The 18,115-nt window shown below is 52.2% G+C and overlaps 1 protein-coding gene across 1 annotated transcript in view; it reads left to right on the top strand.

Moving 5' to 3' along the window:
* The first annotated feature begins 7,657 nt into the window (after positions 1 to 7,657).
* ONECUT1 (one cut homeobox 1) overlaps positions 7,658 to 18,115 on the top strand; it is a 33,744-nt gene continuing 23,286 nt past the window's right edge. The window contains exon 1 of the mRNA XM_008016553.3: positions 7,658 to 8,925. Coding sequence (XP_008014744.1) covers positions 7,821 to 8,925 — 1,105 coding nt within the window. The 5' untranslated portion in view covers positions 7,658 to 7,820. The remainder of the gene's footprint in view (positions 8,926 to 18,115) is intronic.

Below are 18,115 nucleotides of genomic sequence, written 5' to 3'. Positions count from 1 at the left end.
GTTTCACGGTATTGATCCACGCAGCTATTCATCTCTGCCATGCAAGACACGGAATAATTTTCGCATTACAGTAGCTTGGATTTGCTTTTAATTCATATTTAAAGCTGCAACCGGCTCAGTGGAGCGCTCTGCGAAAGACTAGAGGCGCCTAATTAATAATAAGTTAGAAACGAAGGAAGGCACCAGCGAATAAATAATTAATACAGACATCTATGTCTCTTTGAATATTGCTCCTTTAAAAATTTAGACTTACCAGGACCATACTATAAGTCTGCAATTTATATTGTGGGGATGATTTAAGAAAGCTATATTTTTTTCCTTGAAATACAATACTAAATTATTCACAGTGTTTTGCAAACCTAAGTTCCTTCATTAGCCAGCCCTTCCGGTCTGTTCCTTCCAGGTGGAAAACACCAATTTTTAAAAATAATCAAAATCAGAATCATAAACTTTCAACAATAACTGCCAGCTGAGATTAGCTGCAGGTGGCAGCTACGTGACAGCAGAGTGTGGGGTCTCCTGCCCTAGGGAGGTGCTGGTGGCTGTCACACAGTGGAGATTGTTAGGGAAGGAAAACAAAAGCGTAAGTCATTGGCCAGTGACTTTGGGCATTTGCTGGTGCTGGAAGGGACGAAGTTTGAGGTAAACTCGAGGTCTTCAAATGGCCCAAGAGAAAGGAGGATGGCATTTTGAATGTCCCAGATTCCACTCATGGCTGAAAAAAAATAAAATGAAAGAAAGAAAGAAAAAGAAAAAAAAATCGGGAGTTTTAGAGAAGGGCTGTTGACAGCCAGCCAGGATTGGATTCCAGACTAGGCAGGGGCTGCCAGTAGACTAAAGGTGAATAACAAAATTCAAGGGGGTAGGAGTGACTGAAAATCAGAGGAGGTTTTTGTGTGAGGATTTGCTTGCAATGTTGTTAGCAATATTGATTTTTTTTTGTTACTCAGATTAATGTATGTTAAACAGGAAAATACAGGCATTAGTCAAATACATTATAATCATCTATTGTTGAGAGCGAAGTTTCTCAGGTGGGTGATGGAGACCAGGGACTGTGAGGCAGTTCTGGGGGCGTATAAACATTCCAGGCTCAATTTGGGGCAACCAGAGCCCCAAATGTGGAAAGGAAGGCACAGTTTTACCTCCAGCACACTCCCCCTCGCCCCCTTTTAGAATTACAGCCTCTTATTTAACCAAGGCACTACCTGGGTGCATCAGCCTCCAACCTTGTCCTCCCTGCTGAGCTAAATGATTACCAGAATTAAGGAGTGGAGATGTTCTTGGCCACTCGGGTGGCCCAAACTTCCACAGTCCCACCTCCAGGTCTCTTGGCCCTGGTAAGCATCCTTTCAACCCTGTGGAGCCTCGATTCAGGGCTGGGGGGGGCTCCTGCAGCCCAGTCGTGGTGGCCTGAGGACCAGGCATGGCACACAACCAGACTGTCTATACATACACAGGCGTCCACACCTGTTAGGCCTGAAGAAGACACCGGGTGAGGAGGGAGGCGCAGGATCAGCTATTCAGAAGCACCTGGAGAACCGCCTAGCTGCAACCCCTGGACCTTGGAAGCTAACCTGGCCCAGAGAAGCATGCATCAGAGAGTGCAGTCACCACAGAACAGTCAGCTGGGAAGCCCCCCACGAATTCCCCCCCACAACGTCCTCCCTCCCGCCCTTAGACCCAATTCCCCCGCGCCCCACAAACGGGTTTTAGGGACCAAGGCTATACTCTCAGCTTTTCCTCTCAACCCCCGTCCTGCACCCTGGGTCACTGCATTTACCGGGAGAGACTCAGGCAGACCCCGCCCGCAGGTAAAGGTATTTTCCAAGCTCCACAGAAGCTGAAGAGCTCGCATAGGATCCCCTCGGGTCTTGGGCTGGTTCAGGAAGGGGTAAGAGAGTGAGGGTCCAGGGAAAAGACAACAGGGCGCTTGGCGACTCCCTAATTCTACGCCCAGATGGCTCTTAGTCCAAAAGGCAGGTGCGCTCGCCCAGAGTCCTGGGTGTCTGACAATCAGAAGACGGTTCTCGTGCCAGCCACGGGGGTAAAGAACTGGGGGATGAGGAGACCGAGACTCGGAAGGCCGACAGGGCCGGAAGGGCAAGAAAACAAGGTAAAGTGTGGAAAAGTATGAAGGGGAAGGAGGACTGAAGAGGGAGGCAAAAAGGAGGTTAGGCCTGGAGAAAGCAAGAGCCCCGACCCGGCCTAGCAGGCCCCGGAGGGAGTCTAAGGCAAGGGGTTGGGAGCCCGGAACACCGGCGTTTCATTTTTAAATCTTCTAGGTGTCTGCGGGTCAAATAAAGACAAGGGCAGTAACGATTATTCTGTTAAATCTACGGTACTTGACTGCGCAAACACTAATTGATTAGACACCAAAATGATTTGTTTAAAGAGTTTTCCTTCCCAAGTGCAGCTGCTGCTCTTGGGCCGGGGCCGGCATTACCCGGCATTAGCTAAGTGGGCCGCAAGTTCGGCCGCCCAGTCCTCAGTCGCCGTAGGGAGGGGTGGCTGATCCAAGTCCCGTGGATCCGAGGCTCCCGGATGGCCAGCGGCCCTCGGCTTCCGCCCTTCCCTGGAGCTAGCTCCAGAGCTAGAAAATGCTGCGCCTGAAGATCGTCCTGGGCGACTTTGCCCTCCGTCCCCCCCTTTTCGGGTCGCTTGGAACTGCATCAGTCAGTGCAAGAGTTCTCTCGTCCTTCCCCTTGTCCTCTCCAGCCCCTAAACTTGGCACTCTCTACCCTAGCGCGTGGCTAATGGAACTCAGAGCCCCAGCGGGGAAGGCACCAGAAAAGGAGCATTAACCGCCACCCCAAATCCGGACAATTCAACGCCCTCGTGGCCTGAGCTGGTGTCCTTTGTAGACTATTTCAATTATATGAAGTTACGACCAAGAAAGAAAACCTGCTGAACTGTTGGCTGGACGAGGCCAGCTCCTCCGGAACTGTGCTGGCCACGGCCAGCGCGGGGTCCTGCTGCGAGAGAACACCCCAGGAGCCTGGAACCCCTCCCTCAGCTCTACGGCATCAGTATACCCTTTCTCCCTTCAGCGCTCTTGGCTTGAAGCCGTGAAAAAGCCCTCGCGGAAGTAGGCGACCGCCAAAACGGATTCCAACCTAGAAGAAGCCGCCTCTAGTTTACCCGAGGACCCAGGAGAGCAAGCGTTTTTTTCCCTCAGCGCAGGAAGTAAGCAGAGAAACGAGCGGAGTGGTCTGGTGTCCTTGGACGGCCGCCCAGGCAGCCCTCGGCAACTTCCAGAACCTGGAGTCGCTTGCGGATGGCATGAGCTGACAGGCCTTTGACAGAGCATCTTCTCTTTGGAATATGGAAGGGCAAGAAGTAGATAAAACAGAGTAAAGTGCAAAAAAAAAAAAAAAAAAAAAGGCCAATTTAAAATATTTTCTCTGACAAAAACTGTAACTTGAGAAGGAAAAATGGTACCGAATGTATGCATAAAATAAGCTAAACAGAGTATCAAAGATTGAAGCAATGGGCCAGCATAATTAGTTACCACTTCCGTGGTCCCCAGAGAGTGGAGAGAAGTCTTTGAGTGATTTTTAAAAAATGGTTTTCAATAGTGAATCACCAGGCCACCCCATTCTGAATTTCTTGGTGTTCTACTCTAAGCCTATAGCAATTTTCTGAATAAAATTTCTGTAGAAGTGGAACAGGAGAGCTTGCCAGGAAGCACCCAGGACCAAATCCTTCACTTTCCAGTTATCTAGTGCTCTACTGTAGCCAGACACCAAAGAAATGGTTCCTCCCCAAGAGTTTAAAGTTAGACCAGCTACAGGCATCAGAAATGCTAGTGAGCATGTCCTGGGGTTCTAGCCAAGGAGTCAGCCTCCCCCTGGATCCCTGGGTAGAAGAATTTGCCCTGACACCCAGGATCTCGCTCTTTGTGGGTCCAAAAAATGGGAAGTAGACATTTCATGGTTGGGAGGAGCTAGAAACGTTTCTTTGGAATGGTCCTGAGAACTGGGACTGGGCCATATGTTACATCTCTACTACTCACAAAAATAATTAAAGCATTAATTCTGAAACCGATGGAAGATTTTCAGAGAAGCTCATGTGGCCAGCATTTGGAGGAATGGTTTTATTCTCTTCGCACTTTTTCTTTGCTGAACCTGGTAGGTCTGCCTGGTAAGCTCTAGCCTACCCAGCATAAGAAAGATTGCCCCTGTCCATCCCATATCCCAGGTTCTCCTCCTGACGTTTACAAAATAAACATCCTCAATTCCTTGTTTTCACGCTGAAAATATTGTCAGCAACAAGCATCTAGTCATAGTCTTATTTCCTTTCTTCTTACATATATACATGTATGTAATTTTCTGCTAGTGGTTGACACTATTTTTTCTTTACATTTCCTGCAGCTACTCAAAATCTAAGCAGCTAAAAACAAGTTCTCCCCCTCAATCACACACATTGACCTACACCTACCAAGTTTCCAGGGACTCCTCTGTGGGTTCTAATTCCTTCAATCCCCGTGGTGTACCTAATGAGTGCCAGGCTTTGTTCTGGTCACTGGAAGGGGGAAAGAAGGAAAGGGACAAAATGACAAAAAGAAGTCCCAGCCTTCCAGCAGTTAACAATCTCTCTGCTGCCCCTCCTCCCTCCATACATACAAACTCACCTTAACTAGGCTTAAGAAGAGCATTCTTCCTACCCATCACATTCTTGGTAAGAAGAAAACTTTTGAGAGGTCAAATAAGAATACAGTAATGTGTTGTTTCTGACTGAGAAACCACTGTAACTCAGTCAGTTAGGGAAGAACAATGGTTAGATAAACGGTGTGAATAGCCAAGAAAGATTAAGGAGATTTGCAAACCAAAGCAAATCCTGCACATACAATTTTTTTAATGTTTTAGAAAAAAATCAAAAATTACTGAGCAAGCCCAACACATATGGTACTTCTTCAGGTCTTTTCCTTGGCTCCTTCTTTAGGGACCAACACAGAGCCAGCCCCCCTTTCATAAATGCCCTTGGGGGAGGGGGAAAGTTGAGCTCACCTGATGCCAGCCTTCTTCAGGTGGACTCCAGAGGCTCAGCTGAGTGCCTCATGTAAAGGAGGGTTTCCAAGATCAGGTTCCTAATTAGCTACACAAAGAGAAAACCATGAACAATTTGTGCACTTGGTGGTATTTACTTCTTTCTTTCTTTTAACAAACTGCCTTTTGGGAAGAGAGTTGTCATAAGGGCAAATCAATCATTTCAGTGGGATTGAAATATTGGGGGGCGGGGGACAACTGTTTAGGTGAAAGACTGCCTGCTACTTTAACCCATTGTTTGGTCTCCTATGCTGTGGGAAATGAGAATAGAAACAATTAAAAACCAAAGATGCAGCTTTCCACCAACATAATGTAATCTACTAGGCAGGAAATATATGTTTTGTGCTTGTGTGTACGCATGTATGAATAGGTAGATATAGATACAAGTTTAAAGAGTTAATTGTGCTTTCTGAGTTTCTTTACATCGGTGTATTTTACCCAAAATATATTTTCTTCTGTGGGAGTTCCTAAATTCCAAAATGTTCTTTATGCAAGTAGACATGAAATCCATTGAGATGAATTATTTGCAGGGCCTCCATATGCCTTGTTTGGACAGGATGGGAGTGTCTCTGGTGATAAAACTAGCCAGATTAACCAGTCCCAAGACATGGCACTTTCAAGGAAGTCATGTTGACTGTATCCACTGAACTTGACCTACCTGGATTAGGATGTTGCCCTAGTGGTAGCAAGGACCTGGGCAAAGAGATAGGCCTACTCATTCCTGAGCCGGTGGGGACTTTTCCCAAAGGGTTGGCCAGTCCAGACTTTTGCCTTGGGAACCCAACTACCACCACTGCCACAGCCTTGGCCTCTCTGAGGGCTTGGGAGCATTTGCAGTGGAAACACCACGGGTGGGCTGCAATTTGGAGCCCCAGCAAGCAAACCTACAGTCTGAGTCTGGCCCAGCACAGGCTACACACACTTTATTCCATATCTGAGTCCAGATACCCCGGCTCTGAGAGGCTATTCTCATTGTAACCACCGCTTGCCTGGGGCTGAGGCTCGGCGCTGACCCGGCCATAACTGCCACGGGCTGGACAATGGGCACATCTGTCCTTTCTCCGAGGGATGAAAGCACCTAAGCGGACACGGCTCTGCCTTTTGTTGCGGATTTTTTTTTTCTTTCTTTTGTAAATGAAAGAAAGCCGCGGCATGTGGCGGCCGGGTGTACGTCTCAAACTGGGGGCCTACGCAAGCGTCCCCACCAGGCCCAAAGACCAGGTTCGATTCCGGATTGGAGTGTGACTGTGGGAAGGGCGAAATTACTCCCGAAGCTGAATTGATTTTCAAATCTGGAGGCTTCTCTCGGGGACGCCGGGAAAAGGGCGTCCCTACGAGCCAAGCGGAGACCCGCGCGCCGGCGTCCACCCTGCCTGCGTCAGTACTTCTGGAAAGCAACCGCCTCTGGGTGCTTTAGCAGGAGGGCCTTGGGAGTAACCGGAGGAACCGCCTGAGCCTCCACGGCCCCACTAGCACCCGGAAGTTAACACGGGTACCCACCAGGGCACTCCCTCCGCTCTCCCTCGCCCCCCTCCACAGGCCGAGTCATTGGCGAAGCGGACGCACAGCCTTAATTATGAGCTGAGCGGGAGAAGGAGCCAGGCGGCGGGGTACAGTGAGGTATGGTCCTAACCGGGACTCTAGGCACTGAGTGCTCCTCTCCCCAGGGCATGGATGAGAAAGGGTGGGCAAATATGTATCTGGGAGAACGAAGGGTGCCGGGTCAACGGCCGCCAAACGGACCCAGCTCTTTAAGCAATTTGCACCCCACCCCACCCCAACCCCCACCCCCCCAATAGGCCGTGTATTCAGGGGTGGGAAAACGCACTCCCAGCAGCCCCCCGGGAAATAAAGCTTAGTGGGCCAGAGCCGACGGGGTGATAACACAGTCCCCAGCTCCCAGGGCAACCTGCACCGGGAAGCAGCAACTGGAGAGAGAGGGGCGATGTCTCTCCAAGCATAGCACGCCAGCCGCTAGGAGCCGGACAGGAGCGTCCCGGGGCTGGGAGGAGAGAGCCCACCCAAGCAAGGGAGGCGAGCCAGCCAGGCGCGAGTCTCCTGGGATTGCAGCGGCGGCCCCAGGTCGCGCTCTGCGCCAGTCTTTCGAATGTGCGCGCAGCTCCCTGGCCATCCGGCGCCGCTGGGAAGGCGCTGGGCGCCACCCCTCCCTCCTTCATTTGTGCGGGACGTCGAGGGCTGGGCTTGCGGGGACTGAGGGGGCGGGGCCTGGCCTTGCGCATGCGCGCTGCGCCTGGCGGGCGTGAGGGCGGGCCGCGGCGGCGGCGGCGGCGGCAGCGGCGGCTACCGAACCGCGGCCACAGAGTCTGCAACAGTAACAGAGCCATGGCTCAAGCTGGCCAGCGGCGCTGGCAGGCAGCAGCCGCGGCAAGCGCGCGGGCCGCGGCAGGGGAGCCGGGGGCCTCAGAATTTTAAGAAAGAGAGGGGCGAGAGGTGGCCGGGGCGGGCGGGCTGGAGCACTGCGCTCTCCCAACGGCGCGGATCCTTTTTGGAAATTAATATTAAAAAAAAAAAAAAAGCCGAGGACGCAGAGGGGAAGGTGGGGGGTAAGAGGGAAGGAGACACACACACACACACGCGCGCGCACACACAGACACACACACACGGAGAGAGAGAGACAGAGACAGAGCCCCACAGTGAGAGGAAGGAAGGCAACAGTCGCCAGCAGCCGATGTGAAGACCGGACTCCGTGCGCCCCTCGCCGCCTCTGCCTGGCCACATCGATGTTGTGTCCGCCGCCTGCTCGCCCGGATCACGATGAACGCGCAGCTGACCATGGAAGCGATCGGCGAGCTGCACGGGGTGAGCCATGAGCCGGTGCCCGCCCCTGCCGACCTGCTGGGCGGCAGCCCCCACGCGCGCAGCTCCGTGGCGCACCGCGGCAGCCACCTGCCCCCCGCGCACCCGCGCTCCATGGGCATGGCGTCCCTGCTGGACGGCGGCAGCGGCGGCAGCGATTACCACCACCACCACCGGGCCCCCGAGCACAGCCTGGCCGGTCCCCTGCACCCCACCATGACCATGGCCTGCGAGACTCCCCCAGGTATGAGCATGCCCACCACCTACACCACCTTGACCCCTCTGCAGCCGCTGCCGCCCATCTCCACAGTATCGGACAAGTTCCCCCACCATCACCACCACCACCATCACCACCACCACCCGCACCACCACCAGCGCCTGGCGGGCAACGTGAGCGGTAGCTTCACGCTCATGCGGGATGAGCGCGGGCTGGCCTCCATGAATAACCTCTATACCCCCTACCACAAGGACGTGGCCGGCATGGGCCAGAGCCTCTCGCCCCTCTCCAGCTCCGGTCTGGGCAGCATCCACAACTCCCAGCAAGGGCTCCCCCACTATGCCCACCCGGGGGCCGCCATGCCCACCGACAAGATGCTCACCCCCAACGGCTTCGAAGCCCACCACCCGGCCATGCTCGGCCGCCACGGGGAGCAGCACCTCACGCCCACCTCGGCCGGCATGGTGCCCATCAACGGCCTTCCTCCGCACCATCCCCACGCCCACCTGAACACCCAGGGCCACGGGCAGCTCCTGGGCACAGCCCGGGAGCCCAACCCTTCGGTGACCGGCGCGCAGGTCAGCAATGGAAGTAATTCAGGGCAGATGGAAGAGATCAATACCAAAGAGGTGGCGCAGCGTATCACCACCGAGCTCAAGCGCTACAGCATCCCACAGGCCATCTTCGCGCAGAGGGTGCTCTGCCGCTCCCAGGGGACCCTCTCGGACCTGCTGCGCAACCCCAAACCCTGGAGCAAACTCAAATCCGGCCGGGAGACCTTCCGGAGGATGTGGAAGTGGCTGCAGGAGCCGGAGTTCCAGCGCATGTCCGCGCTCCGCTTAGCAGGTGAGCCGGCCGAGGAGCTGGGCGCGCGGGAGATAAGGTACACGAAAGCCGAAGGGACCAAAGGAGGGAGGGTAGGAGAGAGGGCTGGGTGCGCTTCATTCCGCCCACCCCTGCCCCCAGAAGGGGGACTCCCTGTGCCTGGAAGGGCCAGCACAGGGCTGTGGGAGCAAATTTCCTACTCTAGGGCTCAGTGTGTTGGGCTGTGGAAGGCTCCGAGAGCTAAGCGGCGGGCCCTCGGCGACTGAAGAGGCGCATTTGCGCTCAGGTACAGCGAGGGAAGCTCGTACGGCCTGAGGCGGAGAGAAATCCCCGCACCTGGTGAGACACTCTGCGCCACCTCTCAGTTCAGCGATCCGGGTTTGGGAAGAGGGAGGCAACGCGTGCGTGGAATCGCACGCAAATGTTCCTCGCAGGTGCCTCTGACACATCCCAGGCGCTGGGCTGGAGCGTGCCGGAGCTGCGTTGAGGTTTAGCTGAACTGGCTGCTGTGATCCCCTCCCGCGCTCATTCTTTTGGTGCTGGCTGGAGTGATCTCAATCTAAGAGTATGGGCAAAAAGTTTCAAAGCCACTGGGCGATGGGTATGTAGCACAGACGAGGTGTAAGGGTTAGGACGCTCTCTGCGCGTGGAATTGGCTGTGGAAAGGAGAGGGAGGTTGACGGTCCCAAGGTCCCAGTGAGAGCTGCAAAGCAATAGCCAAGTCCGGGGACCGCCTTCGCTGCCAACTCCCTGAGGACTTTGCATTTTGTTTTATGATTCCTCTTCGCGATTTTAGTCTGAATCCCCGTGCGGGAGGGGGATTTGGGGGTGGGAGTGTGTAAATGACCCCCAAGTCTGCAAGCAGAGGTCTCCTGCCCAAAACCCCAAACCCCGGGTGTTTCTGAGTTCAGCGGGAAGGTCTCCTTGGCGCTGCGCAGACACCGCGCCTGGCTCCGGTAGACCGCGGATAGGCGGAGAAGACAGCTGAGCCCAGCCCGAACCCCACCGGGGTTTCAGGAGGATTCGGCGACCCTTGAGGGTGGAGAACATGAGGGGAGGTAGAGCTAAGGACAGCGGAGGGTGGCTAGGGTTTGATGAGATCCGGGCGGCGGTTGCCAAGTTGATTGACTCCTGGTTCATGCCCCCTTCCCCCCGCCCCAACTCGCTAACCCCCGCCTCCGTCTCAGCCCGGCGCCCGGGCCTGAGCCTTGGCGAAGAGAAAAGGTAAAAGCCGGAATGAGGGTTTGTTAATTAACTGATCGTTCTCCATTAATTCGTCCCTGGAGAACGAGAGACAGTCAATCCGCTCTGAGCCGGGGGCACTGAGCCGTTTCACAGTCTAAAATCAAAGCGTGAGGCCAAAGCCCCCCTCCCCCAACTCGTGCCTGCCAATGAGAAGCTAGGGGGTGGCAGGTGCCGACCAGCCTGTGATTTGTGCCCCGAAGCGACCCAAAGCGTTCTTTGGGTTTGGGCGCTCCAGGCCTCCGGTCCCAAAGCGCCGCGCTGGCTGAGACTCTGCCCTGCCAGGTTTCCCAGCCCAGCCCTGCCTTCGTTCGCCCCAGGCAAAGTCCTCATGCAGGTTCCTGCTGGGCGCCCCCGCGAATCGCAGGCTCCTGGGTTTCCACTCTCTAGCCCTTGTGCTAGAGACTGAAATATCTCCATATATCCACCCGTGGGCTGCCCGCAAGTAGCTGAGGTTCCGGAGGGAGTGGGCGAAGGGGCTGCTCCTCGCCTTGACAGCTTCGTCTCTCCAGAGCCCAAGGTAGTGCCTTTTCACACACCCACACCACCACCCCAGAGCCGGGCTTCAGGGCCTCTTACCCAGGCAGTGCCCGCTGAAGCCAACGAGTGGGGCAAGGGAATGTGAGAAGAAGATAGAAATGGAGAAGGCTACCCCTCCAGGAAAACTCGGTCCCCATCCCCCACCCCCGCCCCCTGGAGGCTCTTGCTCTGGACTTCAATGTCCCTCCTCCCCCCACTGCCTGCTGTCACCCCCTGGAAGGACAGACGGACACGTTCTGTTCAGAGACGACCTCTGAGCCATGGAAACCTGGCCACAGGAGCGCCCTTTGACCTCCAAGCGTGGAGAGCTACAGAGCCGAGCTCAGGGGACGGCACTGTAGAGGGGGAGGGAGCCTGAGGGCTGGGACCCGCAGGCCGGAGGCGCAAACCTAGTGCCTGGCAGGTGTTCGTGGCACCCAGGAGGCTATCGAAGGAGCGCCTGCCTGGGCACCCAGCAACCTGTGGAGAGCCATGCAGCCCTCGGCCCCAGACCCATGACCTTTTCTTCGAAAAAGTGAAACATTGGAGACTCCAGCAGGGCAGACATTTGGCACCAAACACCCAGCCCACTGTGTCCTGAGACCCCGAGGAAGCATGTCTATTACATTTTTGTTTCCTTAACTTAAAAGTGATGGTGGAAAGGGCTAGGATTGAGGGCACTGTGTTGGTCCAGGAGGGCCTTCTGCAAGGAACCAGGAACAGTCTCTTCACAATCTATTTTTAAGTTACTGAAGAACGAGCCTTCTCATTAATATTTCCATATTGTAAAAAGAGTGGGGTTATTTTCTGAACTTTCCAAATGATCTCTAGCGGGCCAAGTGCAAGAACCTTAAAACGAATTGCAGAGCGCCTTGGCCGTTCCTACAGGACATTAGTGCGTGCCCCCCACTACCAGCTCCCATGTGGGGAGGAGCCCCTGGCAGCTTTCCTTGCTGTTGCGCTCAGAGACCCTCCCCCAGTCTCTTTCCAACCACCTTGCGAGGTCAGGGCTCACTGAGCCCGGTTCCTTCGCTCCGCAGTGGGAGAGCAGTGGCTTCTCCACTCCCCTCTGGCCTCCAGGTGCCGGCCGCCTGTTGCAGAGGGTCAAAACCCTCTGCTCGTGGCGCTGTGTTTGAGGAGGCGCCTTCCGGTCACGAAATAACAGCGGCTGGTGGAAGAAGGGCGACAGGAGAAAATTCCCACCAAATTAACTACCTTTTAAAAATCAATATATGTTCCCTCCATGTACTACTTGCTGCTGCCCCATTAAAGAGCAGAGCGACAGGGTTCTCGCCGCGTCTCCTCCTGGATGAGGCGGGCGGGTGGGTGGGTGGCGCGCCTCTGACGTGGGCGCCTATCAAGACGCAAGATTAGTTTCCAATTAAAGATTCCAGAGAGCTTCGGCCACACGGCGGGGGCTGCCGGCTCAGAAAGAGACTGCGACACACAACCACCAGCAAGCGCAGCACCGCGGACCCAGAAGAAGGCCGGGCGCAGGCCCGAGGTTCGGGCGGGGGTGGGTGTTGGGCACTCCGATCCTGTCCGACTTGGAGGGGAGGAAACCTCCAAACCCCGCAGGGGCGTTGGAGGGGCCTCCAGCACCCGGACTGCGCCCCCTTCCCGTCCGGTGTTTGCCCCAGAAAGACCTGAAGGAGGACCTGAGCCAGGGGGGAGGGGTTCGGTCGGGAGGCGGCCATGAGAAAGTCTCGCCCAGCCCAACCTGGGCTGTGTTTGCCCTGAGTGGCCTTGCGGCCTGGTTGATTGATAACTGGCCCCCGCACAAGTCCATTTGCTTTTTTGTTAATATTTATCCCAGGGGTGACATTTCAAATGTCCCCCCGCTTTTCTGGGCCATGGGAGCCAGGCAGGAGTGCGGGGCCCTAGGCAGCGCCCTTCAATCCTTGAAGACTACTGGGCCGGGAGAGAAGCCAGGACTGGGCGTGTGGGACGCAGGAGCTGGAAGGGTTTCTGGGCCCAAGAGTTGGGGGAGAAGGCGTCAAGCGCAGCGATTTCCTCACGCTTCGCGTCTTCGCCCTGCGGGTCTGGTGCCGCGCAGCTGCTCCCAGCCCGCTGCGGCGCGAACAAAGGGCCGGCAGGGCGCGACCGACCGTGTCCGCCTAGGAGCCCGGGGCGAGGGGCGCCGCCAGCGGGGAGCGCCTCCTCCAAAGGCCTGGGATGGCCTGCTGCGGAGACCAAGGAGTCCCAGAGCCTGCCAGGCCAAAAAGTGGCAGTGCGTCCCGGTAGTCGGCTGGGGACCCTCACACACACACACACACACACACACCAGCAGATTGTAAAACCAAAAGGTCTCGCTCTTGCGGACAGTCACCAGAAGGCTCTGCGTGGTGCCTGTCTCACGGCCGGTGTCTGTCCCCCCGAGGGTGTGGGACCATAGTTCCCTCTATGTAATTCTCTCAGTGTAACGGGCATAAACCGGGCTGAGGAGAGGGGGGTGCCTTTGGAGATAAGAAGTGGGCTCGTGGCAACGACTGAAGCAGGGGAAACCTACTTCTGGGGCTTGAGAGGGGCTGATGGCTGTTGTGTGGCGACCTTGGTGTCAGCGCAGCTAGGATGCCTGCCAGAGACAAACTCCACTACCTGTTCGGAGGTATGTGGCTATCCCGTCTGGGGGTGCAGCCCCTATAGCCTTGGAAGCATCCGGAGAGGGATCCCGGTAGTTGGGCGACCTGCCTGACCCAGGGCACAGGGGTTGCTAGAGACCCAGCCCCAACATCTCCGCTTACAACCGACACTTGGGTCGGACAGTGCCAACAATAGCACGGTTGTGTTGTAGCAGCAGAGGACTCAAATCCCAGGATGCGCCTCTCCTTATCTGCAAGCCTCGAGCCCTCCGCGCTCCTTGCTTCCCTCCATTCGGCTCCCTTTCTTGGGGTAGCCGGGCTGTGCTAGGGGAGCGGCGCGCGCCCCCTGCGGGCCGTCGGGGCCGGGCGCCCCGCGAGCGTCAGTGGTTCAGCCCGCGGCGGAGAGAAAAGGGATGCTTGCTGCGTCTTTGTTTTTAGAACGTCGTTGTCCTAGTGAATTTCAAAACAATAACTATTTTGATAGGAAGAAAGTGTGAAGGAGGAAGAGAAGGCTATCTAGAGGGTATGTCGAGGTCCCCAACAATGCCTGGGTGTTACCCAATTCATGAAAACAAAATTCTCATCCCCCGAAGTACACCCCAGCTCTAACCTCCCCAAACAAGATGCGTACTTGGATTTTGTATCCAAAGTATGCTTTTGTTGGCATGTTTTCATTTAAGAAAAGCGGGGTCAGAGTAGAGAAGGTGACCCTGGCGGTCCGAAGTCGGAGGTTGGAGCTAAGGGATGTAATACCCGGCAGATTGGCGGTTCCTTTGTTTTGTTGTTTCCTCCTCCTGCAAACTGGCCCGAGTCAGGAGGCAGCCTTGAGGCCTTGAGCTGGGAAGTCTTTGTTTCCTCTCTTGTGGGGTGGGTGAAAGGGCCTTCGGAGGCCAACTGGCCTGGAGCCCTAGCGCGGCGTCAGGACCCTGGACAGGGTCCCACCGCCCTGTCCCCTGGTCCCATTTCTCTTTGCCCCTGGTAGGCGGATAGAATGTCTTTCGGAAGTCATAGTAAGAAAACAAAAATTAACAGCTAAAGTTCCGAAGTTTATAATGGCGTAAGGCACAGTCAGGAATATACACTGGCACAGTGAGGTAATCGAAAAGATCAAACCTATCCTCGTCGATCGGGTGGTTGATCTTTTTGTCCCTCCACACGGCTTTGTGTATCTGAGGGCACGTGCACACCTGCTTATAAAATCGGAATTCGCGTCCCTGTGGGTGTGACAGGGGTTGGATCATTAAGCTAAAACGTTCAATTCAGTCCCTTTGATCCGCGCTGGGGAAAATCTATAGTCATCTCTAATCTACGAGGTCTTTAAGGAGGTTGTTACACGAGCTGTTTTGATGTCATTATTTCCACATTCATGGCAAATTCAGTTAATCAAACAAATGCTGCTACCCCAAGTTATTAGAAGAAATCGTTCTTACAGAGCATACCAATAAAATTTATTTCTGATTTTCTTGTAAGACAGAAAATCCTCAAGTCTAATAAAGGTGGGTAATTAAGAAGGAGGTTCTCCAGTATCCTGCTCCTCAGCTTGAGGCCTTGTTCCTCAAGTGACATTGCTCGTGCTCTTTGTAAAGTCCATATATTGGAATATTTAAACACTGACTTAATATTTTAAATCAATCTAGGAGTCTTGATGGGTTGAATGAAAAATGACTAGTTTCATTTCAGTCCCCATTAAAACAGCAGAATTTCCACACTCTTGGTAAAATTGAACGGCCCCCAACCTAAGGTAGCAACAGAAAGAAGGTGTTACTGAAGTTGTGGTTGTTAGAGGGTGCATTTCTTATAATGCTGGAGAAAACATTTAACAAATATTTATTAAATAATATTCTCATTGTGTCTCTATTTAAATAAGATGGATAAGCATCTTTGGGAGAAGAAAGCCACATTATTTCTACATGAAAAATGTCAGTCTCATAGAGTCCAGTAAAAAGAAAAAAAAGTATTTCCTATGTGAATGGATTTAGTGCACAATCATAAATTCCTACCTTCTATCAATAGGTTTGTATAGGTTCTTATCTTAGCATAAGTATGTTAATACTAATGAAGCTTAATTTCCTCCTGAGATAATAAGATTGGGCTAGGCAACTAGACCAATCACAAGACAGTCTGATTATTTTGATACAAACATAAAAATTATTTATCACAGGGTCTTGCTATAGAAGCATCCACATTTGTCTCTTCCAAGAGATATTACAGTATCATAAAATTGGAACAAATTAACTTCTAGAAATTTTCTTCTCTTAATAGCTAATGGATGCTGGGCTTAGTACCAAGATGATGGGTTGATCTGTGCAGTAAACCACCATGGCACATGTTTATCTATGTAACAAACCTGCACATCCTGCACATGTACCTTGGAACTCAAAATAAAAGTTGAAGAAAAAAAAGAAATATTCTTCTCTTTTAGATGAGGCAATTTAATAAGACAACAGCTGGACAGAACTAGACCCTAAAGTACAACCCATCTCATTTGTCATAGTAACTGATAAGGAAGAAGCTTAAGTTTTTTGTGCACGTTCTATTTGTAGGGTACTGTGATAGGAACATAGATGTTCTCATTGAAGACTCACCATTTATACCAGTGGTTCCCAAATCTTGCTATACATTGGAATCACTTACAAACCTTTAAAAAACTGATGCCTGGCTGCAGCTTCAGATATTTGTATGTAATTGGTACAGGACGTGACATGGGCATTGGGATTTTTATAAACTCCCAGGCGATTTTGATGTGCAGCCAAGTTTGGGAACCATTAGTCTATGTGGTAGTTACCACTTTTTTCCCTGTTGGTCTCTTCAGTGAAGCTAAATAATTTACTTGTGATAACACCTCTGAAAAACAGTGATGCCCTGAGCTCAGCTTTCCCAGTTCAAAGCCCAGAACCTTTTATCCTCCATCCCATGCTTCTGTTGCCAGGACAGATGCACCAGGTTAGTGGAGCAAGAATGTGGAAATAACTGATTCAAAAGTCTCTACATAATAAAGCTCTTGAAAATAGAGAAAGTGTGTCTTTCATTTTGGACTCTCAAAGAGAGTCACTTAAGAAAACTTGTTTCTTTTATACTCAAGACTTGTAAAAGAGATTTTTTATTATTCTTTTTTTGAAGAAGCAGCCAGAAAATGCAAGGAAGTGCCAGAGGTAGATGTGGAATCCCAGCCTCCCCATCCATTTGTTCACTTAAACAATTATTGATGGACAAGACCCATCTCATTAGATGTGCCTGTAGGTGGAACTGGTCCATTTTGTCCCTTGCCTTGGAAGGGGGCCCAAAGGCCCAGATCTTCCCATACCTTCAGGCATTGGCATTCTGATCTGCACTTGGACAGCAATTACACTTCTTGGCTCCACGTCAGTGCCTGCCTTGCTATTTCAAAGCTTGTCCGTAACTCATATTTTAGGGCTGTACACTAAAAAGTAATAAATTGACCAAAACTCAGTATATAGGCTGGCAGTTGTCTAGAGGGCATCTTGCAATTTCTGTCAAACACTGCGTGTTTCCAGTCTCCATGTGTTTCTCATCTTCCTTTGCATATGGCGCCGTGGGATACTCAGAATCGACGGTTTCTGAAATCACTGCTTTCGTTTTCACATCTGGTGATGATCTCATAGTCCCAAAGAGAGGTTATCGAAGGAACGCAATAAACTATATGCTTTTTGCTTTCTTTCCTGTTGTCTTCTAAAACAGATCAATGGGGAAAATTAAATAAACAAACGAGCGAAGCGCGCCACCTAGTGACCTCTGTGTTCGCTGCAGCTTCTACGACTGAAGTGCGTGAGAGGAGTGGCTAACGCGATTCGAGTATTGATGGAGTCACAAAAATCGTTCATTAAGGCAATTTAATCTTTGCTATTAAATGTCTTTTCAATTCATTTGGGGTAATTAAGATGCAGTTAAAGTGATTAAATTCTCATTACTTATGCTAGACAAAGACATATTTGTCACACTAATGCGGTTAACTAAGGACTCAGAAAGAAAGTTAACATTTACTTCAAATGATGCAACTGGAAAAATCAGTTCCTCTTTTCATCATTAATCCAGTGAGCTGGGTGATTATGTAATGGCACTACCAGCTCATTAAAAGGGGAAGTGCTGATTAAAATGACTGCTCAGAGGAAAACTGGAACCAGAAGTACCTCAGTACTGTTTGGTCAGCATTCCTGCACAAAATTGCTTGGTGTTCTTTCCCTCCAAGCCCCCTACCCCAGAGTAATAAGCAGCTCCTGAGTTTCATCCTGACATTAAAAAAGGGCTGCCTCACAGAAAGCTTTTAGCATCTGCCTGCAGACGTTGTTAAACCAAAAGATATGTTTAAATGGTAAAAGGCGACTTGGTGTAGAGAGGACCAGGCAGATGGGAAGGGTTAGGGAGGAAGAGAATTCCTGAAGGACACAGCTCCAGAAGGAAAATTTCCACTACAGGCTTCGAAAGCCCCCTTTGTTCACACCAACACCCACCCTGTTAGGAGGGACTCCTTCGCCTCCCCAGCTCCACATTCACTGTCAGATGGATGGAGACAGATGCCTCTGCCCTGGACTTATACCACACGCGGTTATTACGCACACTCCGAAGAGCGCTAAGTACCTCTGCTGCAGATTGCTCTCTTTTCGGCATTTTCCCACATTCACATGTGAATTAGAAACCATCAAGTCACTGAGGCTATTCTGCAATAATCTCCATAGGTCGTTCCCAGAATCTTAGTATAGCCTAATTATGAGTGCTCCTAAGGGGAAGATGATTTTAAACTAAATGAATTTAAAGTTTTCCTTACTCACAAAAATGGCTTTTTAAGGAAGTGCCTAGTCTTTGCCTGGTGGTTATGGGGAATGATCCAAGGACAAGAATGATCAATCAGA

Source organism: Chlorocebus sabaeus, chromosome 26, assembly GCF_047675955.1.
Source record: "Chlorocebus sabaeus isolate Y175 chromosome 26, mChlSab1.0.hap1, whole genome shotgun sequence".
Lineage (NCBI taxonomy): Eukaryota > Metazoa > Chordata > Mammalia > Primates > Cercopithecidae > Chlorocebus > Chlorocebus sabaeus.
The sequence above is the reverse complement of the archived record's forward strand: the minus strand, read 5'-3'. Positions and strand labels throughout refer to the sequence as shown.